The 19,070-nt window shown below is 38.3% G+C and overlaps 1 protein-coding gene across 1 annotated transcript in view; it reads left to right on the top strand.

Moving 5' to 3' along the window:
• Positions 1-3,320: 3,320 nt before the first annotated feature.
• MYO3A (myosin IIIA) overlaps positions 3,321-19,070 on the top strand; it is a 104,554-nt gene continuing 88,804 nt past the window's right edge. The window contains exons 1-2 of the mRNA XM_054273944.1: positions 3,321-3,488; positions 8,080-8,214. Of these exons, the coding sequence (XP_054129919.1) occupies positions 3,321-3,488; positions 8,080-8,214 (303 nt within the window). The remainder of the gene's footprint in view (positions 3,489-8,079; positions 8,215-19,070) is intronic.

The raw sequence follows: 19,070 nt of genomic DNA, 5'->3' as shown, positions 1-19,070 counted from the left end.
ACTCCAAATCTATTTTTTCCTTGCCCTGAATATCCTGAATTTAATTGCTGAGTCAGTCTGTTTGGCTCTCAAACTTACAGGACAGTGTACTCTGTGATTTAAACTTTGTTTCATGAGCTCACTAGGAACTATAACCAACATGACAAAGAGGGGCTCAATCCCCTTTCCCCTAGGTCAGTCTATCACGTAAATTCATTTATGCACCATTCAAGCCATGAGGTTTTGTAATTTATAACCTATAACTCTTAATTTGTACACCTCCAAGCAAAACCAAAAAAGTGAAACCTAGCTGGGGCTAAGAGACTGCTTGTCCTTTCTCCTCTGTCACAGTACAAGTGTTCCCTTTATCACACCAAGCAGCAGGAAGGCCTCAGCAGTCCAGCTCCTCTTGGATTTGCTTCTGAAGCTTTTTGGGTAAGCTGATATTTTATACCTTCCAGCTTGGAGGTTTGGCCTATACCATTTTTTATAAGTGAGCAGATTCTGGGGAAACTGCAACAGGAAAGATGACAGGAGACAGAGATTTGCCAGTGATAATGGTGTGTAGTGCTCATAATGGCTCTTGAGCTCTTTCAGACCACCTGTCTGCCTTGGTGCTCTTGCTTTGACTTACTGTGCCCAGCATCCATCAGGCCTCCCCAGCAGGTTAGCCAAAATCTGAGCAGAAGCTGAGTGAACTGTCACACTGAACTGTCACACTGAAAATACTTCAGAAGTATTTTAAAAAGCTCTTTTGTTCCTAGCAGTTCAAGGGTACGTTCCCAACTTGGAGGTTTGGATCAAGTTATAAATTGTGGTGTCTTTTAAGTAAATTTTTAATGGTGAAGGGTATGATAAATTATCCAATTGGTTGGGCATCCAGACATATTCCAGGAGCAGTCCAATTTATTGCTTCAATATGAGGTTAAATCATTATCAGCTTTGACAACTTCACTGAGATGTAATAAAACATTATCCATCATCCAGAATGTAAGAGTTTGAGATCGTTCTATTTAATATATTTTTAATAATAAAAGTGAAAAATAAACAATTTATCTGCAGGAACTTGCTTTTAAACTTGGTGAAAGTGAGGAAACATGGTATTCATTATAATTTATTCAAGTTATCATTTTGAAGCTGTAAATCAAAAGAAAACTAGGGTGAATAATTTTTTCTGGAATAGCACTCTTAAATTATTGAACTAAATATGACAGCTACTGAATGCATATTTTTTAAGTATGTGGTGACTTCTCTTAAGACTAGGTGATGTGCAACTGTTGTGATTGTCAAAAGAAAACAAAAGCACATGGCAATTTCTCTAGCACTTTTTCTCTGGTAGCCAAATAGCACCTGCAGGATCACGTTTCCTTGGCCCTTTAACAGTTGTCATTGTAGCAGTCTTTGCAGACAAATAAGCAATTGATACTGGCAGTCAATGAATTTCAGCTTCATTCTGTCAGTGTATAGGGAGTTAATGGAGCCTGGGAGGCTGTCTGAAGCACCAGGTTGGAATGGTGCTTCTTGGAGTGTTCTGCTTAGTTTAAAATATCCTTGCAGCAGGGTGGTCCTTTGCTTATTTGAAGATTCAAGGTATCAGAGTTCCCAGCTTGGCTCTGGCTCAGTCTAAATATGCGAAGCTGTTCTTTGAGTTCCTGTGTCAGAAGTGCTCATCTTCGAAAGGGAATAAATAAATCTTCCTTTCTGCAGTGCTGCATATCTCCTGCTGCCTGGGTCAGAAGCTCCTGTGTTTTCTTGTAATGGGAGACACAGCAGGCTCTAGATTTCAATGGAAAATTACATATTCTGTAGAAAATAGCCTATATGTAGACAGGCTTCAATATGGTTTGGATGCCTCAGTTCTTATGAAGGCAACCATTGATACTTTTTTACTTTTTTTCCTCTTATGAAAAAAATCACTAGTCACAAGTTTAGTAGTATCCACTAAGATCTTAAACAAATAGTTAGCCTCAATTTAAAATACTAAAGCTTAGAATGAGAAGCTTTGAAATGCCATCGTTATTGAAACCCTCAAAGCAAGGGTTTGAGATTATGAATCTTCATCCCGTTATCATCCCAAATTTAGTTATTGTTTTGTATAGTCCCCTAATTACAACAGAGTGCAGAAGCTAATTACAAAGCATTTATGCATGAAGTGATTACAAAACGCCAACAGAATTATAGTATTTGAGCACTACTTTAAAGGCAAAGAAAAAGAAAGTTGTGACTCAATTGTGTTCTTTTTTGGGGGCTTGACCTGAATGTAGTGAAGCTCCCAAAGCATGGATGAAGACTAGGCATAAGGTGATGCCTTAGGAAGAGACTACAGTCAGTGTCCTGAGTTGAGTCTTTGTGAATCCCAGGGGACAGGAGAAAGAAGCAAATTTTGACTCTGGAATGGAAAACTGAGACTATACTTATTACAGCTGTATTACAGCTGTATCTTGATCTTTACTTTGACCTTAACCTGGAACAGTGTTAAGGGAGATTTCGTTGTATCAGGTAGAATTGGGTCATTTAGTTCCCACAGTATTGGAATCAAGGAGCTGGGCCAGCACTGGCTGCAGTACCAAGTACACAACAGACTGCTGCATGTTTCCTGGTGAATTGTATCTGTCATGGGCCCTGGTCAGTGGTGGATACAATTCAATCATTGTAAAAGGTGTTTCCTTTGCAGTTTGTAAACCACTTGTTAAAGGATGTACATTGGTAAGCATGTTTCCATGACTGCTTGACTGTCAGAAGACTATAGCATTGTGAAAAGATCTGTCACTTTGATCTGCTTGGCCTATTGAGATCTATGTCATAATTCAAATCCTACGAGTTGGCTTGTAAAAGTGATTGTTCACTGTAAGAGTTTGAATGAACCTAATGCTACTATTTAGGATGTTTGTGTGGGTTTTTTTCCACTTCTTGCTTGGTTCTTTGTAATGGACCTAAATCCTTTGGAATTTTATGAACTTGACCCTCATTCCCCTGTCCCTCCAAAGATCTGGGAGTTACAAATATATTCACTGAAGTGCATGGGAAACTGGCTTCACTCAAACTTGATTTTGGTTTAAATTATCATTTGAATTTCCCTTCATTTGGTACTGTGTTGACTGCACATACCAAATACTGCACATTTGATATTGTGCAGTCAACATGATATCAAATGAAGGAAAATTCAAGTGCAGCAGTTCTTATTCATTATGCTATCTGTGCATGCACACTATATGCAAACACATTTCTAGAGTTTGAGGCTGGACTGTGTCTTTCTCTTCCCATTTCTGGTAAACTAATTGCTGTTAACCATTTGTTGAGTGAACACTGATATCTCTTTTTCCTAGGAGCCATCATTTGAGATGCTTCCATTGTCTGGGAAAACAATAATATTTGATAGCTTTCCCGATCCTTCAGACACCTGGGAAATAATTGAGACTATTGGCAAAGGAACTTATGGAAAAGTTTTCAAGGTGTTAAATAAGAAAAATGGCAGCAAAGCAGCAGTCAAAATTTTGGATCCTGTTCATGTAAGTTACTTAAATTACTTGGTTAATTGTGAGTTTATGTAGTCTTTTTTTTTCCTCTTAATCTTTGTAGATAATTTGTATTAGAAATGACTGTGAAATAAACTTTTTCGGCCTGCTGAGTATCAGGCTAGCTATCAATGCATTTTTCTTAACACAAGTGATCTTGGAAGTGGTTGTTTATAATAAAAGTCAGAAATATACCTAAACTTAGGTATATTTCTTAGGTGTAGCTAATTTACTTAGGTGTAATAGGTGTATAACTTAGGTGTAGCTGAGTTACATGCTATGAGTGATACCTCGAAAATAAAATAGCATATTTTATTGTTTCTATTCATTCTGTGTTTTCAGAATGTGCCAGAAATAAGTAGGTCTCACAGAGGAATCCATCTTTTCAGCTGGAAAATGCAAAGGGATTAGCTCTACACACAAAGCACCAGGCAACTGGGAGGTGGAATTATGAAGTTGTAGAGCACAGTTTTGTTTTCAATAACTGGCATTTGTTGAGTGGCAGATTAATGCTCAAAGAATAAGGAAGAACACTAGTCTGGTTTGTAGAGGCTCACCCAACTGACTTCAGTGGTGCTGCACATGGCTTGGGACTTTTCTTAAGACCAAAACATGGAAAGCAGCTGTTCCTAATTCAGAGGCCCTTTTAAATTCATCTTCTGCACTCTCAGTATAGGTTTGTGAGGTGTGGGCTTCCATGGCATGACCTCTGGGCAGGAATGGGTGAGCATGCCATGCTGTGGGGGGACCCTACAGGTCTGGAGCTGCACAGCCACACAGGGCTCTTCTAACCTCTGCACATCACAGTGTCAGATTATGATCCCATAGACACAAAAGTCTATGAAATACATCGGTGAAAACACAGTGTCTTCCATTATCTATGCTGTGTTTCTTGCTGATCTGCTTTTTTATTTCAGCGTGCTTTCAAAGCAACAAAAGGGTGCTCATCTCAATTCAATACCACAACCTCTTCCAAAGTAAACATAACTTGCCAAGTGATAAGCATCTTGATGAGCTCAAATGTATTGGAAACTATTTTTGACTCTATTGCTTTCTGTAAACAAGGTTCTTGTGCTTACAATAAATAGGCATGACTTCCTTGCAATTGGTGTTCATCTAAATGCCTGTTTGGCAGGAAATGCTTTTGCTTTCCTATGCTTCACAAGTGTTCAGGAGTGATTCTTAAGTGGCAGCTGGCTATGGCAGGAGTTCCTGAGGAAATCAGTGAAACTTTCAATGTTCTGTTCACTTGGGAGGTTGCAGAAAAAGATTAAAGGATGGTGATAGGAAGAAAAAAGAAACAGTAAAGCTGATGCTAGAGGAAAGAGAAATAGATTAAGTAGGAAAAAGGAATAGAATGTAAAGGAAATTGAAGAAAGAGGATGGCTAAAGACGCAATATAAGAAATTGAAGATGGGCAAATATATAACTGATAAAAACAGGTTCCTTATTTTAATGAAAAAGTGGTAGTAGTGCAATCCTCCAAGACTTGACTCTTAAATAAATGTTTTACCCTTTTTATTCTAAGAACACTATTCTTCTTTGCCCTCTTCTATTTACAGGGTGTCTGGAGGAGCTGCTCTACCTCCATGTAACTGCTAAAATGACAATCCTGTATTGGAAATAAAATGAAAGCAATAAATGAGTTCTTTTTATTTAAACTGAAAGTATTAATAATGGCTGCAGAGGGAGCCATTGCAATAAAGGAAAAGATACTTTATGTATTTTCTTCTTTACATTTTGCAATTCTTTTTCTTTGGAGATCATTTCAAAATTGTGCCTCTTGAGTGGTAGACAGGAAACAAAGCAGAAGAAATATGGTTTGGTTTAACTGATGTTTTGAAATTAAACTGGGAACCTACATTATCATGGGTGATATAAGATTGAAATAAGCTTTTAATGTTTAATCCTTTAGAGCACAGACTCTTTTTGCTGGGTAACAGCTCAGCTTTTTAAAACTGAAACAGGAAAGCAAAGGTGTTGAAATGAAGATGGAACTGAGAAGGCTTAGTCTTGTCCTCAGGACTATAAGTAAATACCATTGTACTTTAGAACTCTTAGCCAAATTATCATATATATAGGATGAAAATTTTCAGTCTGCCATTTCTAATACAGTTTAAGTTTTTTCATTTATAAAATACTGAAGAATATTTTTCTTTTTGGTAGGCACAGAATGAATATTCTATCATTTAATTTCTCCTTATAATTGTAAAAATCTCATAAAATCTGAGTACCCCTCAGGAGACAGAAACTTCTATGAATTCACAGTAGGATAGTGGGCTAATTCTCTTCCAATTTCCCCAAGGCAGTCAAAACTATTGTATGCTTTGTTTTTAATTTTTGGCTTTTGACTATATTTTTTTCTTTCTTTTGTTTTTGCCAGATGTGTTTTCTGTTTTCATCCCTGCTTCTTTCTCTTTCCATTCTCTGCCACCTTTAGTACTTTGGTAATTTCTGCCTTCCTTGTATTTTTTTCTGTATTCTGTGTTGTGCTGGGGAAAATTACCTTTAAGTGAGTTTCTCCTTTTTTAGAAAGAGGAAAATTCCTGCTGTTTTTCAATTGTTCCCATAACAAGACCTCTAAAATCCTTTCTTGTGAGAAGACTTATCCTGGTAATCTTAAAATGAAAGTTTAATGGCACGATTCATGATACTGGTGACAGAGGAAGTTCTTGGAGAACAGTCAAGCTGGTCTCAAGGCAAAAGGTTCCTGTGAGGAACTTGAATAGGATAGTGGAGACCTGTATAAGAAACAAGTGAGGAGAGTGCTTTTGGGGCAGTTGTGTTGAACAGAATGAGAAGGAGCATCATTCATTGGGAATACAGAACATCCCTTTTCTCTGTCATGGTCACTTCTGTTTCGCTTTGCTGAGACAGGTTTTTGGCACTGAGCAGAGCTTTTCACTGATATGAAATCCATTCATATGGATATGGCAGTTCATAAGGGAGCCTTTTTCTAGAAAGGATTTTTCACTTCTTTTTGTGTAGTTGTAAATAGCAAATTGTATTAAAAATGTTTTAAGTCTGAAATGAATGTGTTAACCTTTTTTTTTTTTGAGATCTAAACAATGGGGGGAAAATGGCTGCAGATATTTGCTTTCATCTGTTGTCAAGAGGGATTGAATATTTTGTCAGCATGACTCAAATGCAGTGTAATCATCATCCCTCAATGAGCAATTCCAGTGCACAGGTGGGAAAGGTTTACCGGAGTCATCCAATGCCTGCTAAAGCCTGCCAATGCCTGTGTCCATTTTTGGTCTGAAGGGATTTGCACAGCTCCCAGTGCATCTGCTGGCAAAACTGGTCCTCATATCTCACCCGCAAAAGGATTTCCCTCACTAAGAAACCCAAGGTCTGTAATGGGAGTGTGACAAAAAACCATGATTATTATAGTTCAGTAGCAGAACCCAGAGAGACCATGGATGTCACCAGCTTCTATGACAGCAGAAAATGAGAAGAATTCCCAGGTAATTCTAGAAAGTGGAATGACAAATGAATCAGATGTGGTTGCAGTCATACTTGTTCATGCACAAAGAGACAGAGAGGTAGTCTCAGCTGCAGCATTTCTAGCTGGGGTCGCCATTAAAACTAAAGCAGGAACACGTAATTTCCCAAGGCACATGAATACCTACCTTCTTGTGGATTGCTCTGGCTTTGCCTTGACATCACAGAATAGTTAAGGTTGGAAGGGACCAGTGATGGGGTCATATGATCTAACCTCCCTGTGCAAGCAGTATCTTGCTAGAGTGCATGGCACAGGATTGTATCTGGAGAGTTCTTGAATCTCTCCAGAGAGGGACACTCCTCAACCTCTCTGGGCAACCTGTTCCAGTGTTCTGTCACCCATGCAATAAAGAATTTCTCATATTCAGGTGGAACTTCCTGTGCATCAGTTCCACCCATTGCCTCTCGTCCTGTTGCTTGGCACCACTGAGAATTGCCTGGATCCATCTTCTTGACACCCTCCCTTCAGACACTTGTAGAGATTGTTGAGGCTCACTCTCAGTTTTTCTCTTCTTGAAGCTGAACAGGCCCGGCTCCCTCAGCCTTTCCTCATAAGAGAGATGTTCCAACTCCTTCATCATCTTCATAGCTCTCCTCTGGACACACTCCATTAGCTCCATGTCTTTCTTGTACTGAGGAACCCAGAACTGGACACAGCATTCCTGTTTTGGGCTCGCCAGGGCTGAGTAGAGGGGCAGGATCACCTCCCTCAAATGTTGGCAATGCTTTTCCTAACACAGCTGAGGATCCCATCAGCCTTCTTGCACCCCAGGACACACTTCTAGCTCATGGACAACTTGTCCTCCAGGACCAGAAGGCTGCCCTGTCACACCCCACATGTTCATTAGTCAAAATTGCTGAAGACAAAATTTAAAAAAAAGAATTGGTTTGTATTCACTAAACAGAACCAGGCTTTGTAGTTCTATAAATGGTATATTTGTATTCTATTTTTTTTTTCTTTGTATCATTTCAAATTACATTTGAATTGACAGAAAATACTTTGTGGTTTGTTTTTTGGGTTTTTTTATGGCTGTCATTATTTATTTATTAACTACTATGTATTTCTCATTTGTTGCACTAGGATATTGATGAAGAAATTGAAGCTGAGTACAACATTTTGAAAGCTCTCTCTGATCATCCCAATGTAGTCAAATTCTACGGCATGTACTATAAGAAAGATGTGAAAAATGGAGACCAGCTTTGGCTAGTTCTTGAGGTAAATAATACAGAAAAAAGGAGGTTTATTCTAGTTGGTACTCCATTGTTTAGTATAAACTCAATGAATGAGATGCAAGTAATTTTGTAATTTTTTTCAAGAGTAGTTGCATGCAAAGTGATAAATGCTGTTGTTTAGTCTTTTTACTGTTCTGATTAAATTCTTCAGTGTCCTTATCTTGATATTACACTGATAGTCCTGTGCCTTCCGAATTACGATATAAATTCTAATAAACTTACAGGATTTGCTACCCAAAATGTTTCTTTGGTGAAAGGCTTGCCATGGGAATCTTCTTGTGGTAGCATTTCTTTAAATATCACTAACATATGACATAGCAGTTAAAGAATACAGTATGGAGATTTTTTTTCCTAAATGAAATTATAAAAATTATTTAACTGAATTCCTTTTTTTCTGTGGGAGGTAAATGCACAAACAGATAAGTAAGCCAATAAAAGCAGCTACTGCCCAAATGCTGTTGACAGCAGCAGGAGAAGAGCACTTAATTTTCCTCAAATTAAGTTCAGAGCAAGATGTGTTTGTCTTTAGTTTTGAGTAATCTGTGAGCAAAGGTCTTGATCATTACAGTTTCTATAGATTCACAGCCTGTTCTGTAAAAACTTCCTCTTGTATCCAAAGGAAAATGAAGAATATTTCTGACAGCAATAGTGTGCTTTTCCTAGGAATCAAGACTTTTGCTGTCCTTTGATCAGCGTTTGATAAGGTTAAGATGGAAGAATTGGTTGTTGACAAATTTTATGATTTGTCAGCTAAGTAAATACAAATCTCCTACCAAATATCTCAATGATACAATGCTATCAAATTCTAGAAACAAGCTATCAGCAATGCTTAAGGTCTAAAAAAATCTATTCCAAATTCTTATGTGTTCCATTGGAAGATATTTTTAAGAATTATTTGCATAAATCATAACAAATTACTATGTTAGATTGACATCAAAAGGTGTCAGGTCTTTGTGAAGTGAGCATCTTGGAAAATCCAGTGTCCATTGTGTCTGCTGGGCATTGGGAACTCCCATCTGTGAAACTTCTGATCTGTAAAGGATGGATGCCAAACAGCCAGGCTGAAACAGACTGGGAGGAAGCAGTCAAGTGTTTATATATTAGCTTTAATATTTTGCAACGAATTATGTTCTTTATGTGAAAAACACCAGACTACACATGGAGTATGTTTTATATTTACTCTTATCAAGCCAGGCTGTACATGTGCAAGTATGGAGTGTGTGTAATAGTCTTAGATGCTTTCTGTCACTGCACATGTAGATCTGTGAATGCAATGAATTTCAGCTGGTATGTGTAGATATGCATAAGCAGGAAAATAAATTTTAGTATTGACTTTGGTGAAGCTTTCCTATTAATAATAGTGTATGTGAAGGAAAACTGTAATAAAACAGATTTCTCTGTTTAAGTGGCATCTTCTTATCAGTTTGTGTGCAGCTTTACAGTTGCAGTTTGCTTTTCACAGCAGCAGTTAAGGTGTCCTGCAGTTTATAAGAATGGGTATCTTTTCATCATCTCCATTTTGTGTTCCTTGATGGGATATGTGGGCAAGACGATTAGGAGAGAAAGTTTCTCAAATTCCTCTAGTAATGGGTTGTGACAGATGGTAAAACTCAGCATTTAGTAATGAATTTAGAATCACCACTGCAGGTTACCAAAAAAGTTATTCACTGGGATGTTTGAGTCCATGTATTTTGATGTTTGGGTTTGGGGAGGTTTTTCCTAGAATAAAAAATCTTCAGCTTTTCAAGATGTGTCCCATGCAATGTATTTTTAAGAAAACTGCTTATGGGAATGAAAGTGAAACAAGAAACATCTGTACAGCATGACAGTACTCTTGACTCTCAGTTCAGAAATGCCTTTCTCTCTGTAGGCTGCACTTAGTTAAGCTGAACATCTGCTCCTCCTTGGGTGTTGTTCTAATCACGTTTATGGTACAGAATGTTGCAGGAAGGAGGATCCCTGCCAGGTGCATTAAGCTTTGCCATGTGTGACCAGAGACTCAGGCAGGAGGAACTGTCCTACTGAGTCTGTGTTGGAAAGAAATCCCTTACTTGGGATGAATCAGCTTAGCAGTTTGGTGTCAGCAGACAGCAGCATGATGACACAGCTGAGACAGTGTGCTGTAGCCCATTTCATTCTGCTCTGGATGTTAATTCAGAAGGGAAAATATCTGAGATAGTTGGAAATCATCTGATGGAAGATGGAGCAGAGAGGAATTGTATCAGGGCCCTACAGGTGGGGATGTATGTCTGGGGTAGGTGGGGAGAACAAATGGCACAGGCCTTGCCTGCTGCAAAGAACAACCTAGGCAAGAAAGAGTGAAGGCTGAAAGGCCATAGCAAGGTAAATGGTAGGTATTACACAGCTTTTACTTGCTGCTGTAAACCAGAATCACAGTGCAACATATTTCTTTAGTTCACTTCTACAGAGATCAGGTAGAACTTTTAAGAAGCATCTCGGTCCATTTTCAAAAGATGCAAAGTTATGCATACTCTATTTGAGATTAATTTGGTTGAATTTGAGTCACATAAGTATGCTAGTGTATTTTGTAGTCATCAATATATTTGTATAGGAAATAGAGGAAGCATGCGTTATTTTTACAGTAAAAAAAAAACAACACTTATTTAATGGGTTAAAACTTATCTTAGGAGGGTAAAAGTTTTGGAAGGAATGATTTTCCACCCAAAAATGCAGTTTTGTAATATCAAAGAATATTGTAGAAACCTCTCTCTTCTGGAGATGTAGAGGGAATTGCCAAGAAATGTTACAGAAATACATCCCTTTCACTCTGCTGAGTGTCAAGAAGACTGATAAAAATATTCTTTTGAGGTGTTTTTTTTCCCCCTGAAGTTTGTGCATGAACATTTCAAGAACATTAGCAGTGTCCTGCTGAGTTAGGCCAATGGTCCTTGTAGCTCAACTTTCTGTGTACTGTGGTGGCACTAGAAGATGCTATTTAGGAAGAGTTTGTTGTCCAGTTTTTGCAGTCCATTTCCCTCATGTTTTCCAGCAGCCATGATTGCTGTGTTACAGATGTCCCAGACTATTCCATTTAGTATCCATTTATGGACACACTAAACATGATGCTGATACAGGCATGCTCTATAATCTCCCCTTATGAGCATACAAGTTGAATTTGTGCATCACTATTATATGCTGATTTCTATTTGTATAATATTCCACATAGTGGAATATAATATTTTCAACATTGCAAAAATGTTGCTAAATCTAATTGTATTTCAGTGTGAAGAAATTTAGACTCCTGCTCATATGAGAAAGTTTCTTCATATGTTTCTCATATGTTACACTTTCTAGTGGCTTGCAGGCTCTATTTTCTAGACAACTCTGTTGTTAAAAAGTACCTGCAGAGTACTTGATGCAATTTGTACAGATGCACAGTCCAGACTGAGTGAACCGGATTTATCTTTATTCTATGTGGAACCTTTTGTTGATCTAGTGTAATCTTCACCGGAGTAATCATGTGGGAGTGTAGAGTAGCTTGTGCTTGGAATCTGCTTCTCTGAAAAGGTGTCATTTAAGCCTTTCCCTTTCCCTTTCTCTCAGCCTTCTAACATGGGAGAAATCATTGAATAAATTGATAATTTGTATCATTCTGGATTTTTTGCAAAGTGGTATACTTTGAGTTTCATTGTCTACATGTTTTTCTTGATGTTAATTGAACCTGCTAACCAGACACTGATAATTCAAAAGAATTACAGAAATATTGTCATGATGGATTATTGTGATTCAGTTGGCAGCTATGTTTGCTGATTTATAATTTGCCTGAAGTGATTCAGATTTTTTACTTACCTTTGATCATTTAAAGTTAAAATTGAGAGGGGAAAAAAGTGAAATGTACAAATGTCTAAATTGTCTTTTTAAGTCCTTGGGATGCTTTTATTTAAGATGGGGTTTTTTCAGAAGGAAGGAAAAAATCTTAAACCCAGTAAGTAGAAGCTCTCAGGAGTTTGAATTAAAGTAGAAAACTAGTGCATCATTTCATCTGCCACTCTTTCTGCAAACATAGACAAGTGAAAACCCACTGTTAATCAGAGTACAACATTGTAACAATTGTTACACCCTATGGAAAAAAGGAATAAAATGCCAGTATATCAAACTGCCAGCATGTTATACCAGGGTTACGTTGGTCTATTACTATTAGTTTACTTCCAGTAAAGCTTTCCAAAATGCTTATAACAGGGTAAGAGCTGAGAGAGAACCAGCCAACAGACTATTGCTGTGTCGTGGGCACGGAGTACCCCACCAGTGCAGCTCCTGCCCAGTCTCCAGTCACAAGGGCAGTTGCCTTTGGTGAGGTGTTTAAATGAAAGGAGAATGTGACAAGCTGAGATCCCTGATAGAACTCCTTTCTGGTTTTATGGAGATCCTTTGGAAGAACTACCATTCTTGAGTTTGCCTAGAGATGGAGAACCCAGCGCAATGTGCAGAGTATCAGTTATTCACTCCTTTCCTGTCAGAATAGTGACTCTTTGTAGCAGAGAGCTTTCTTCAAAGGTTTAAGCCAACAGAACAAATAGCTTTGGAAAAGGAGAACTGGATGGATAACAGAAGTCAGTTGTGATCCCAATCAGCAGTAAGCATTTGTCAGAACTGTAGTACAGGAGAGTTACTAAGGAGGATTTGAAGGAGGATGGTGCTGTGGTTTTCTAGTTTAGCTGCTCCTACAAAGCAGAATGGAAAACACGTTGTGCCTACAGATACCCAGTAATGGATACCACTGTGAGCTGATCAAGGATAGAAGTAGATCTCTTTTTCCATGAGAAATGGTATTAGCACTGCTAAGGGCTTTGACAGGTAAAGCATCCAGCTCATGTTTGATGTGATTTAGAAAGGGCAGCCAGTGTGGATGTTCAAAGGAATAATGGCATGGTTGGAGATGGCTGGTTAGGGATAAGTACTCATTAAAGCCAAGAGAAGAAGGTGTTGCAAGAACTCCTACACAAAATTAAGAATGCTGTAAAATACATGTACACTGCTGCATCTGGCCTGGAGTGAGTCTGCTTTGCTGTTGCACTGTTATCTGCTTTTTGGAGAGAGAAATTTAGCAAATCAGATGCTTCCACATGTTTGCAAATCTAACTGTGGTCACAAAGAGAGCCTTAGAGTTCATGGAATATTAATAAACTTTCCTCATGGATTCATAAAAGAACAGTGACAGCACAATTTACATGTGTGTCAGAGAAAAATGAGTATCATTAATGCCCAAATTTTGTGTGGGTAATGGTCTTGGATCCTTCACTGACCTACTATGTGTGAAAGAGCTTCTGTTCACGTTGCTTTTAAACATAGCATGTAATTCTAGTAGAGGGGGAAGCTCACAGAAGTGCATCCTCCTTATTTAAACAGCAACAACAAAAATCCTATGCTTTGTTATGTAATGTCCTATCTATGGAGTATGTTCATGTAAAGAAATAACAGTCTCAGCAAGTCCATTTGCTGAGAGGATGGGAGATTTTTTTTTCCTACTTCAGAGCTGAGATGTTGATAGTGCAATTTTAGGTTGCAATGTGGTTTCTATAAAAGAGGTGCAACAACTGTCCAAAGATCCAATTATTGGTATTTTTATTTTTAAAAAGTGGCTAAAATATTTCACTGCTGTTGCATATCTTAACTTGAATGAAGCTTCAGCTGTTTGAGAGCTGAAAGTCTGTGTGATGTAAAATATAAAGAAAAACAAGAAACTTCAACAAACTAAATACCACCCTGCTCCTCACCCTCCCCAGAAAAACCCAATGAATTAAAACAAACCCAAACCAACCATGACAGATTCTTTGGCTTTTACAATCACCTCAGTTTTTGCAGTAGATGGCAATATATTTATGCATTTAATTTTGACACAGTAATTTTGATTCTCTAAGCTATATAGAGAGACTGATCATCTTCCTTGTCCAAGCCTGTGATGCTTTCACCTCATTCCCATATCTGTCTAAAAGGGCAGAGTCCTGTAACATGTATGGAGTAGTGGCTTGAGAAGGGTCATGTTGTGTTGGCCATGTGGGGGTGGCAGCACACTCTGACAGAACCAGATCCATCCCCTGCTCCTTTTCCAGGCACAGGCCACCTCTTCAGAGCGCTGTTTATGCCCAAGCAAGCTGGGCACAAAAAAGCAAAGCTCAGGGCAGGATGGGTAGTTCTGCCTTCTCTCTTGCTGAGATTTCCAGCGCTTTGTAAGAGTCCTGATGTGTAAGGCCAGCAGTAAAGCATTTTCTCTCCATTAGCTTCATCTTTTTCCTTTCTCAGCTAATGGTGTTGTCACTCTTCATGGCACCTCTCTGTGCATGGAAGAGGAAGAGAGGTGTGGCTGTCAGTGTTGTAAAGCAACTAATTCTTTTTCTAGATGTGCAAAGATATTTGGCTAAAAATATTTTCAGCCTTGGGTTCTGCAGCCTGAAAGGAAAGCACGGAGCCTGGGAAGTCGCTGATCATGCAAAAGCTCAGCAAACAATTTCGTGCCATTGAAGGTGTTGGAACTTCAGTTGTTGAATTGCATTTGACTGAAGATTTTTTTCTTTAAAAAAATCATACAATTATAATGAATCCAGAAGCATTTGGGCAACACTCTCAGACACATGGTGTGAGTCTTGGGGTTGTCCTGTACAGGGCCAGGATCTGATCTCAGTGATCCTTGTGGGTCCCTTCCAACTCAGAATATTCTATGATTCTATAAGGAGGGCATAGAAGTATAGACTGGTATTGTTTTAATTGCTGTGACAGTTTAGTAAGAGTGGGAAAATCCAAATTCAGTCACTTGATTCTTTTGGTGAGGCCTCTCTGAGAAATGAGCAGTGGCTGGAGTCAGTCCCACAGGAATTTGCCTTGAGGCAAGACCCAACAGTCTCTCTTTAGCTTCTAAAAAGATAAGCCTACCTGAGATGGACTAGAGACATCACTGTATCAGTTACTTCTCTTTTGCATGAAATAGAGAACCCTGTGGTATGGACAATTTAATAATTTATTTAGGATTTTCCTTTGGCATGTTTACAGTATGCTTTTGTTAGATATAGGAATTACTATATGCAGATGTGTTTCCATCTATAGAAATAAAGTTATGGAGTTCAAAAAAGCTTTCAATGGAAGTTGTGCTGTTTAATGGAATATATAATAAGAGTTATAATAAGAAAAAAGATATACAGCTGTTTCTGGTGTGTGATATTTGCTATAAAACAGTAATGTTTCAGGCAATTAGTATAGTGGAAAATAACAAGTCCATTTAGGTTTCATAAAAGGCTGAGTAAAGGGCAGGAAGCTGTCATTTGCCTAAATATTATTAGCTATTTTCAAATGGCATGTATAGCAAAAAATGAAACTATTGAAAATTGCTTTTTCGTATTTCTTAACACAGGTCATTTTTCAGAAATGTCTTTGGTTATAATTGCTCTATTCAGACCAACACTGAATGTTTTGATCCATTACATGCCTGAATTGGGCTTGATTTCTCCATTTCTAATGTGTCCCTCTTTGCTTCCCAATTATAGCAATTTTTCATTCTTGAATCATATCCTATTTTTTCAAGACCAAAGATGTGTGGCTACAACTATCATTTAATGCTTCAAACTTTTACTAAATACTAATAATTTCTATGCATAATTAATATTTCATAGTACATTGTGCTTTGCACAGTTTGCATCTTTTAAATGACTGGTTATAGCCCACCTTGCTGGAGAATACTCACATGCAAAAACCTGGTTCTCAGTAACCTCCAACAATTTTTGCCACCATGAAGTAAAGCAGAAGCCCAGAAAATAGTTTTACAATACCACTATTTAAGTCAGTAGCCTAGGAATAATATGCCTCTCACATTCTAATGTTTAACATCACTTTGCTTTCTGTGCATTTTGTTTTTGAACACAATTTTTACCGAAGACGTAGAGTAATTTAAAAACAAAATGAAACAAAACACTAAAACCCACATTTGTGTAGTTTTTATTAGATCCAAGATAACCAGACCTCCTTTACCTGTAATGGGGCATAGCATCATTCATTGAAAGAATGCTTGGACTAAGAGTTGTTTTTTCCTTCTTTGAGGGTTTGCTCTCTGACACCTGATGGTTAGGTGCTTAAATTCAAGTGTGATGGACAGAACAAAAGTGCGCTCAGTTTACCTGCTGGGTCTCTTTATAAAGGGAGTGACTGAAGGTGCTCCAGTGGTAGGGAGAGGGGTCTCCTCCTCAGTCTTTGTCAGGCAGAGGTGGATGGAAGCTGCTGACTAAAGGAGAAAAGTACTATAGCAAGGAACAACGACCTGGGAGGTTCAGAAACAAGATAGGTGTCAGTGGTGATGAAAGGTTTCCTGGGCTCCAGATATAATGCCAGCATTTGTTGCTGCTGACTTTGCTGAAATCAAAGCGTGGAAGAAGAGAACTGCCTTACACATACACAGTGAGCAGGGAGAGATTGGCTTACAAAACACCTTAACTTCAATTCTATCCAATCTAGTCTCTCCAAGTTAATCATTCCAGTAGTTCATTAAAATAAGAAAAAAGGGAGAAGAAAAATATGGCTTTTGAGTTTAGCATCATTTTGTTCTTATAAAAATTACCTTTAAGAAAGTCCTTCAGAATGTGCTTCCTTAGTAGGGTCCTGTGACAGAGTCCTCTAGCTCCTTTCGTGTCCTGTGTCCCACGCACTCCCATGAGAAGAAAAATTGCCTTAGGCATGAGTGGGGTTCAGCTTCACTCCTTTTGTAAAAGCAGCCTTTAGACAAGCCCCATTGTTTGAATCTGTGCTTCCCCAGCCATGATTTCAAACTCAATAGGGAAGACTTCTATTGCAGTAATTTAAATTACAGTGAATTAGGCTAAATTACTGTCTTTGTGTAGAAACACACACAAAAAATGGATTATGAGTAGTGTGGACATGGCAGTACTTGGCACTAGTGTCCGAACTCTGAATAATATAGAAATGATGCTACAGAAAAGGAAGGTGCTTTGAAATGTTTCTTAACTGGTGAAGAATGAACAAAAGTGATACAGCTCTGGGCAGGAAATAAAAGCTATGAAGTGCCTGCTGTTACCACAGGCTGCCCTGTTTGCCTAGGGGTTTCTCTGTGTGTTCCAGAGCCTCAGCTAAGGTTTGCAGCAGTCAGGAGAAATACTTCTGTCATTATGGATCTCAAAGTTAGTCCCTGTTTTTTCTCCCTAGCCAAGGGAGTGGTTTTGCCCTCTAAATGTTATTTTTACCACTGCTCCTTGTGTATGATAAAATGATGAATTGCACTAAGTTTGCTTTATCAAAATCTTCTTTCTTCATAAGATGCCTCTTGTATTTGCTCAGAAAGTCCTGGCTTTTTACTGACCAATGCCTCTCAGTTTTGTAGTTAGGTTACATCTTGTTTTGCAAAATGACCCATTTATTTGATTATTAAAAATTACAGCTGTGCTTTGGTGTTGCCAGGCCAGGAAGCTATAGGTGAAGCTCATTCAGAATTTCTGTTTTAAATATATTTCGCTCCCAGTTGCTTTACAGAAAATTGCTTGGTACCACTTCAGCTGTATAATCTTTTGAGAAAATGTGGACAGGTGATACATTGATTTCTTCATCAGCAACTTGATGAGGATGTAAATATAACAGAAAGATTGTGAAATATGGGATGGTGTAATGTAAAGTTTGTGTTGGGATGAGCTAGAAGGGGAATTGAGCAAGGCTCTGTCCATTAAACCTTTGTAATAGCACTGTCACCTTCTTGCTCTTTTTTCCCAATATTACAAATGTTTTAGAACAGAAAAATCCTTCTTTTGGGGATTAGGGTTTTCTTTTTCTTGTTTTTTTTTTTTTTTTTTTTTTTTTTTGTAAAGCCTGTTTGGCTTCATTTAATTATGCTGAGTTTGAAAGAAGAAATTTAGGCAATAATTGCATAGTTGCAGCTTTTCCATTTTGGCCATGATGTGAAGATATCTATGATCTGACTGAGAAATATGAATTTGTGAAGCCCAGCATTGCATAAGATGAAACAGACAAACTTTTCCTCTGGCTGGCTGTCTTGTCGGTGCATGTGCATGGCAAAGAAAATGAGAAGCTAAAAACCAAACTGAAAGGAAAGGAATCAAAAGCAACAAATAAACACCCATGAGGCTGTGACTAACACAGCCCTGAGGTGCTAGATGATATAAGATAGCAAAATCATAAATACCCCATGGTTTTTGATCACTGGAGCAAAATAATTCAGGAAAGATGCCTGTTTCAGTAATACAATTTGTTCATGCTAAATTGAAAGCAATCAACTTTGTCTAAAAGCATAGAGAAACCATTGCTATGGTTTCTTTTAGTTATGGGGTGTCTTGTCCAGTTGTTAGGAAAAACAGGAACTACAGTGAACATCTTTCTTCCATTGGAGATGAAATTAGAACTGTGCTGCACAGACAGGAGCTGTGTACTGAACCACTCAGCCCATTGAATAAACTACTTTAGTTTCCTGTAAGTTTTCACAAGAACCTTCAGGTAGGGGTGGTAGGTGTTAAGTGCTTTCAGTGGAATGTGCTATTGGCAGTAAATAATTATGAAAACGTGTCACACTGTAGGCAGAGAGTAAGAGTTACTGGTCACAGGTGAACTGTGAAATGGACAGCCCATGGAGCTCTTGATTGGAGAGAGAAGGCAAAGAAAGGGACTCTGGAAATGGCTGTATGAGGTAGATTCTGTTCTGTTCTGTTCTCATAGAGAAGATCTCTTTTGAAAAGAGGTGGAAGGAAATTTGAGTGAAAAAGGTCCCAGAATAGTTGCTTTCACTCACCTAGGAAGAGAAAGGATGGTAAAATGGCAGCAGGGCAAAGATAATGGGCTTAGAGACAGTGTGCTTTAGCTGGCTTCAGGAGCTGGTGC

Source organism: Melozone crissalis, unplaced genomic scaffold, assembly GCF_028551555.1.
Source record: "Melozone crissalis strain CALT ecotype California unplaced genomic scaffold, PUWL_Pcris_2 ptg000016l_1, whole genome shotgun sequence".
Taxonomy (NCBI): Eukaryota; Metazoa; Chordata; class Aves; order Passeriformes; family Passerellidae; genus Melozone; species Melozone crissalis.
The sequence above is the reverse complement of the archived record's forward strand: the minus strand, read 5'-3'. Positions and strand labels throughout refer to the sequence as shown.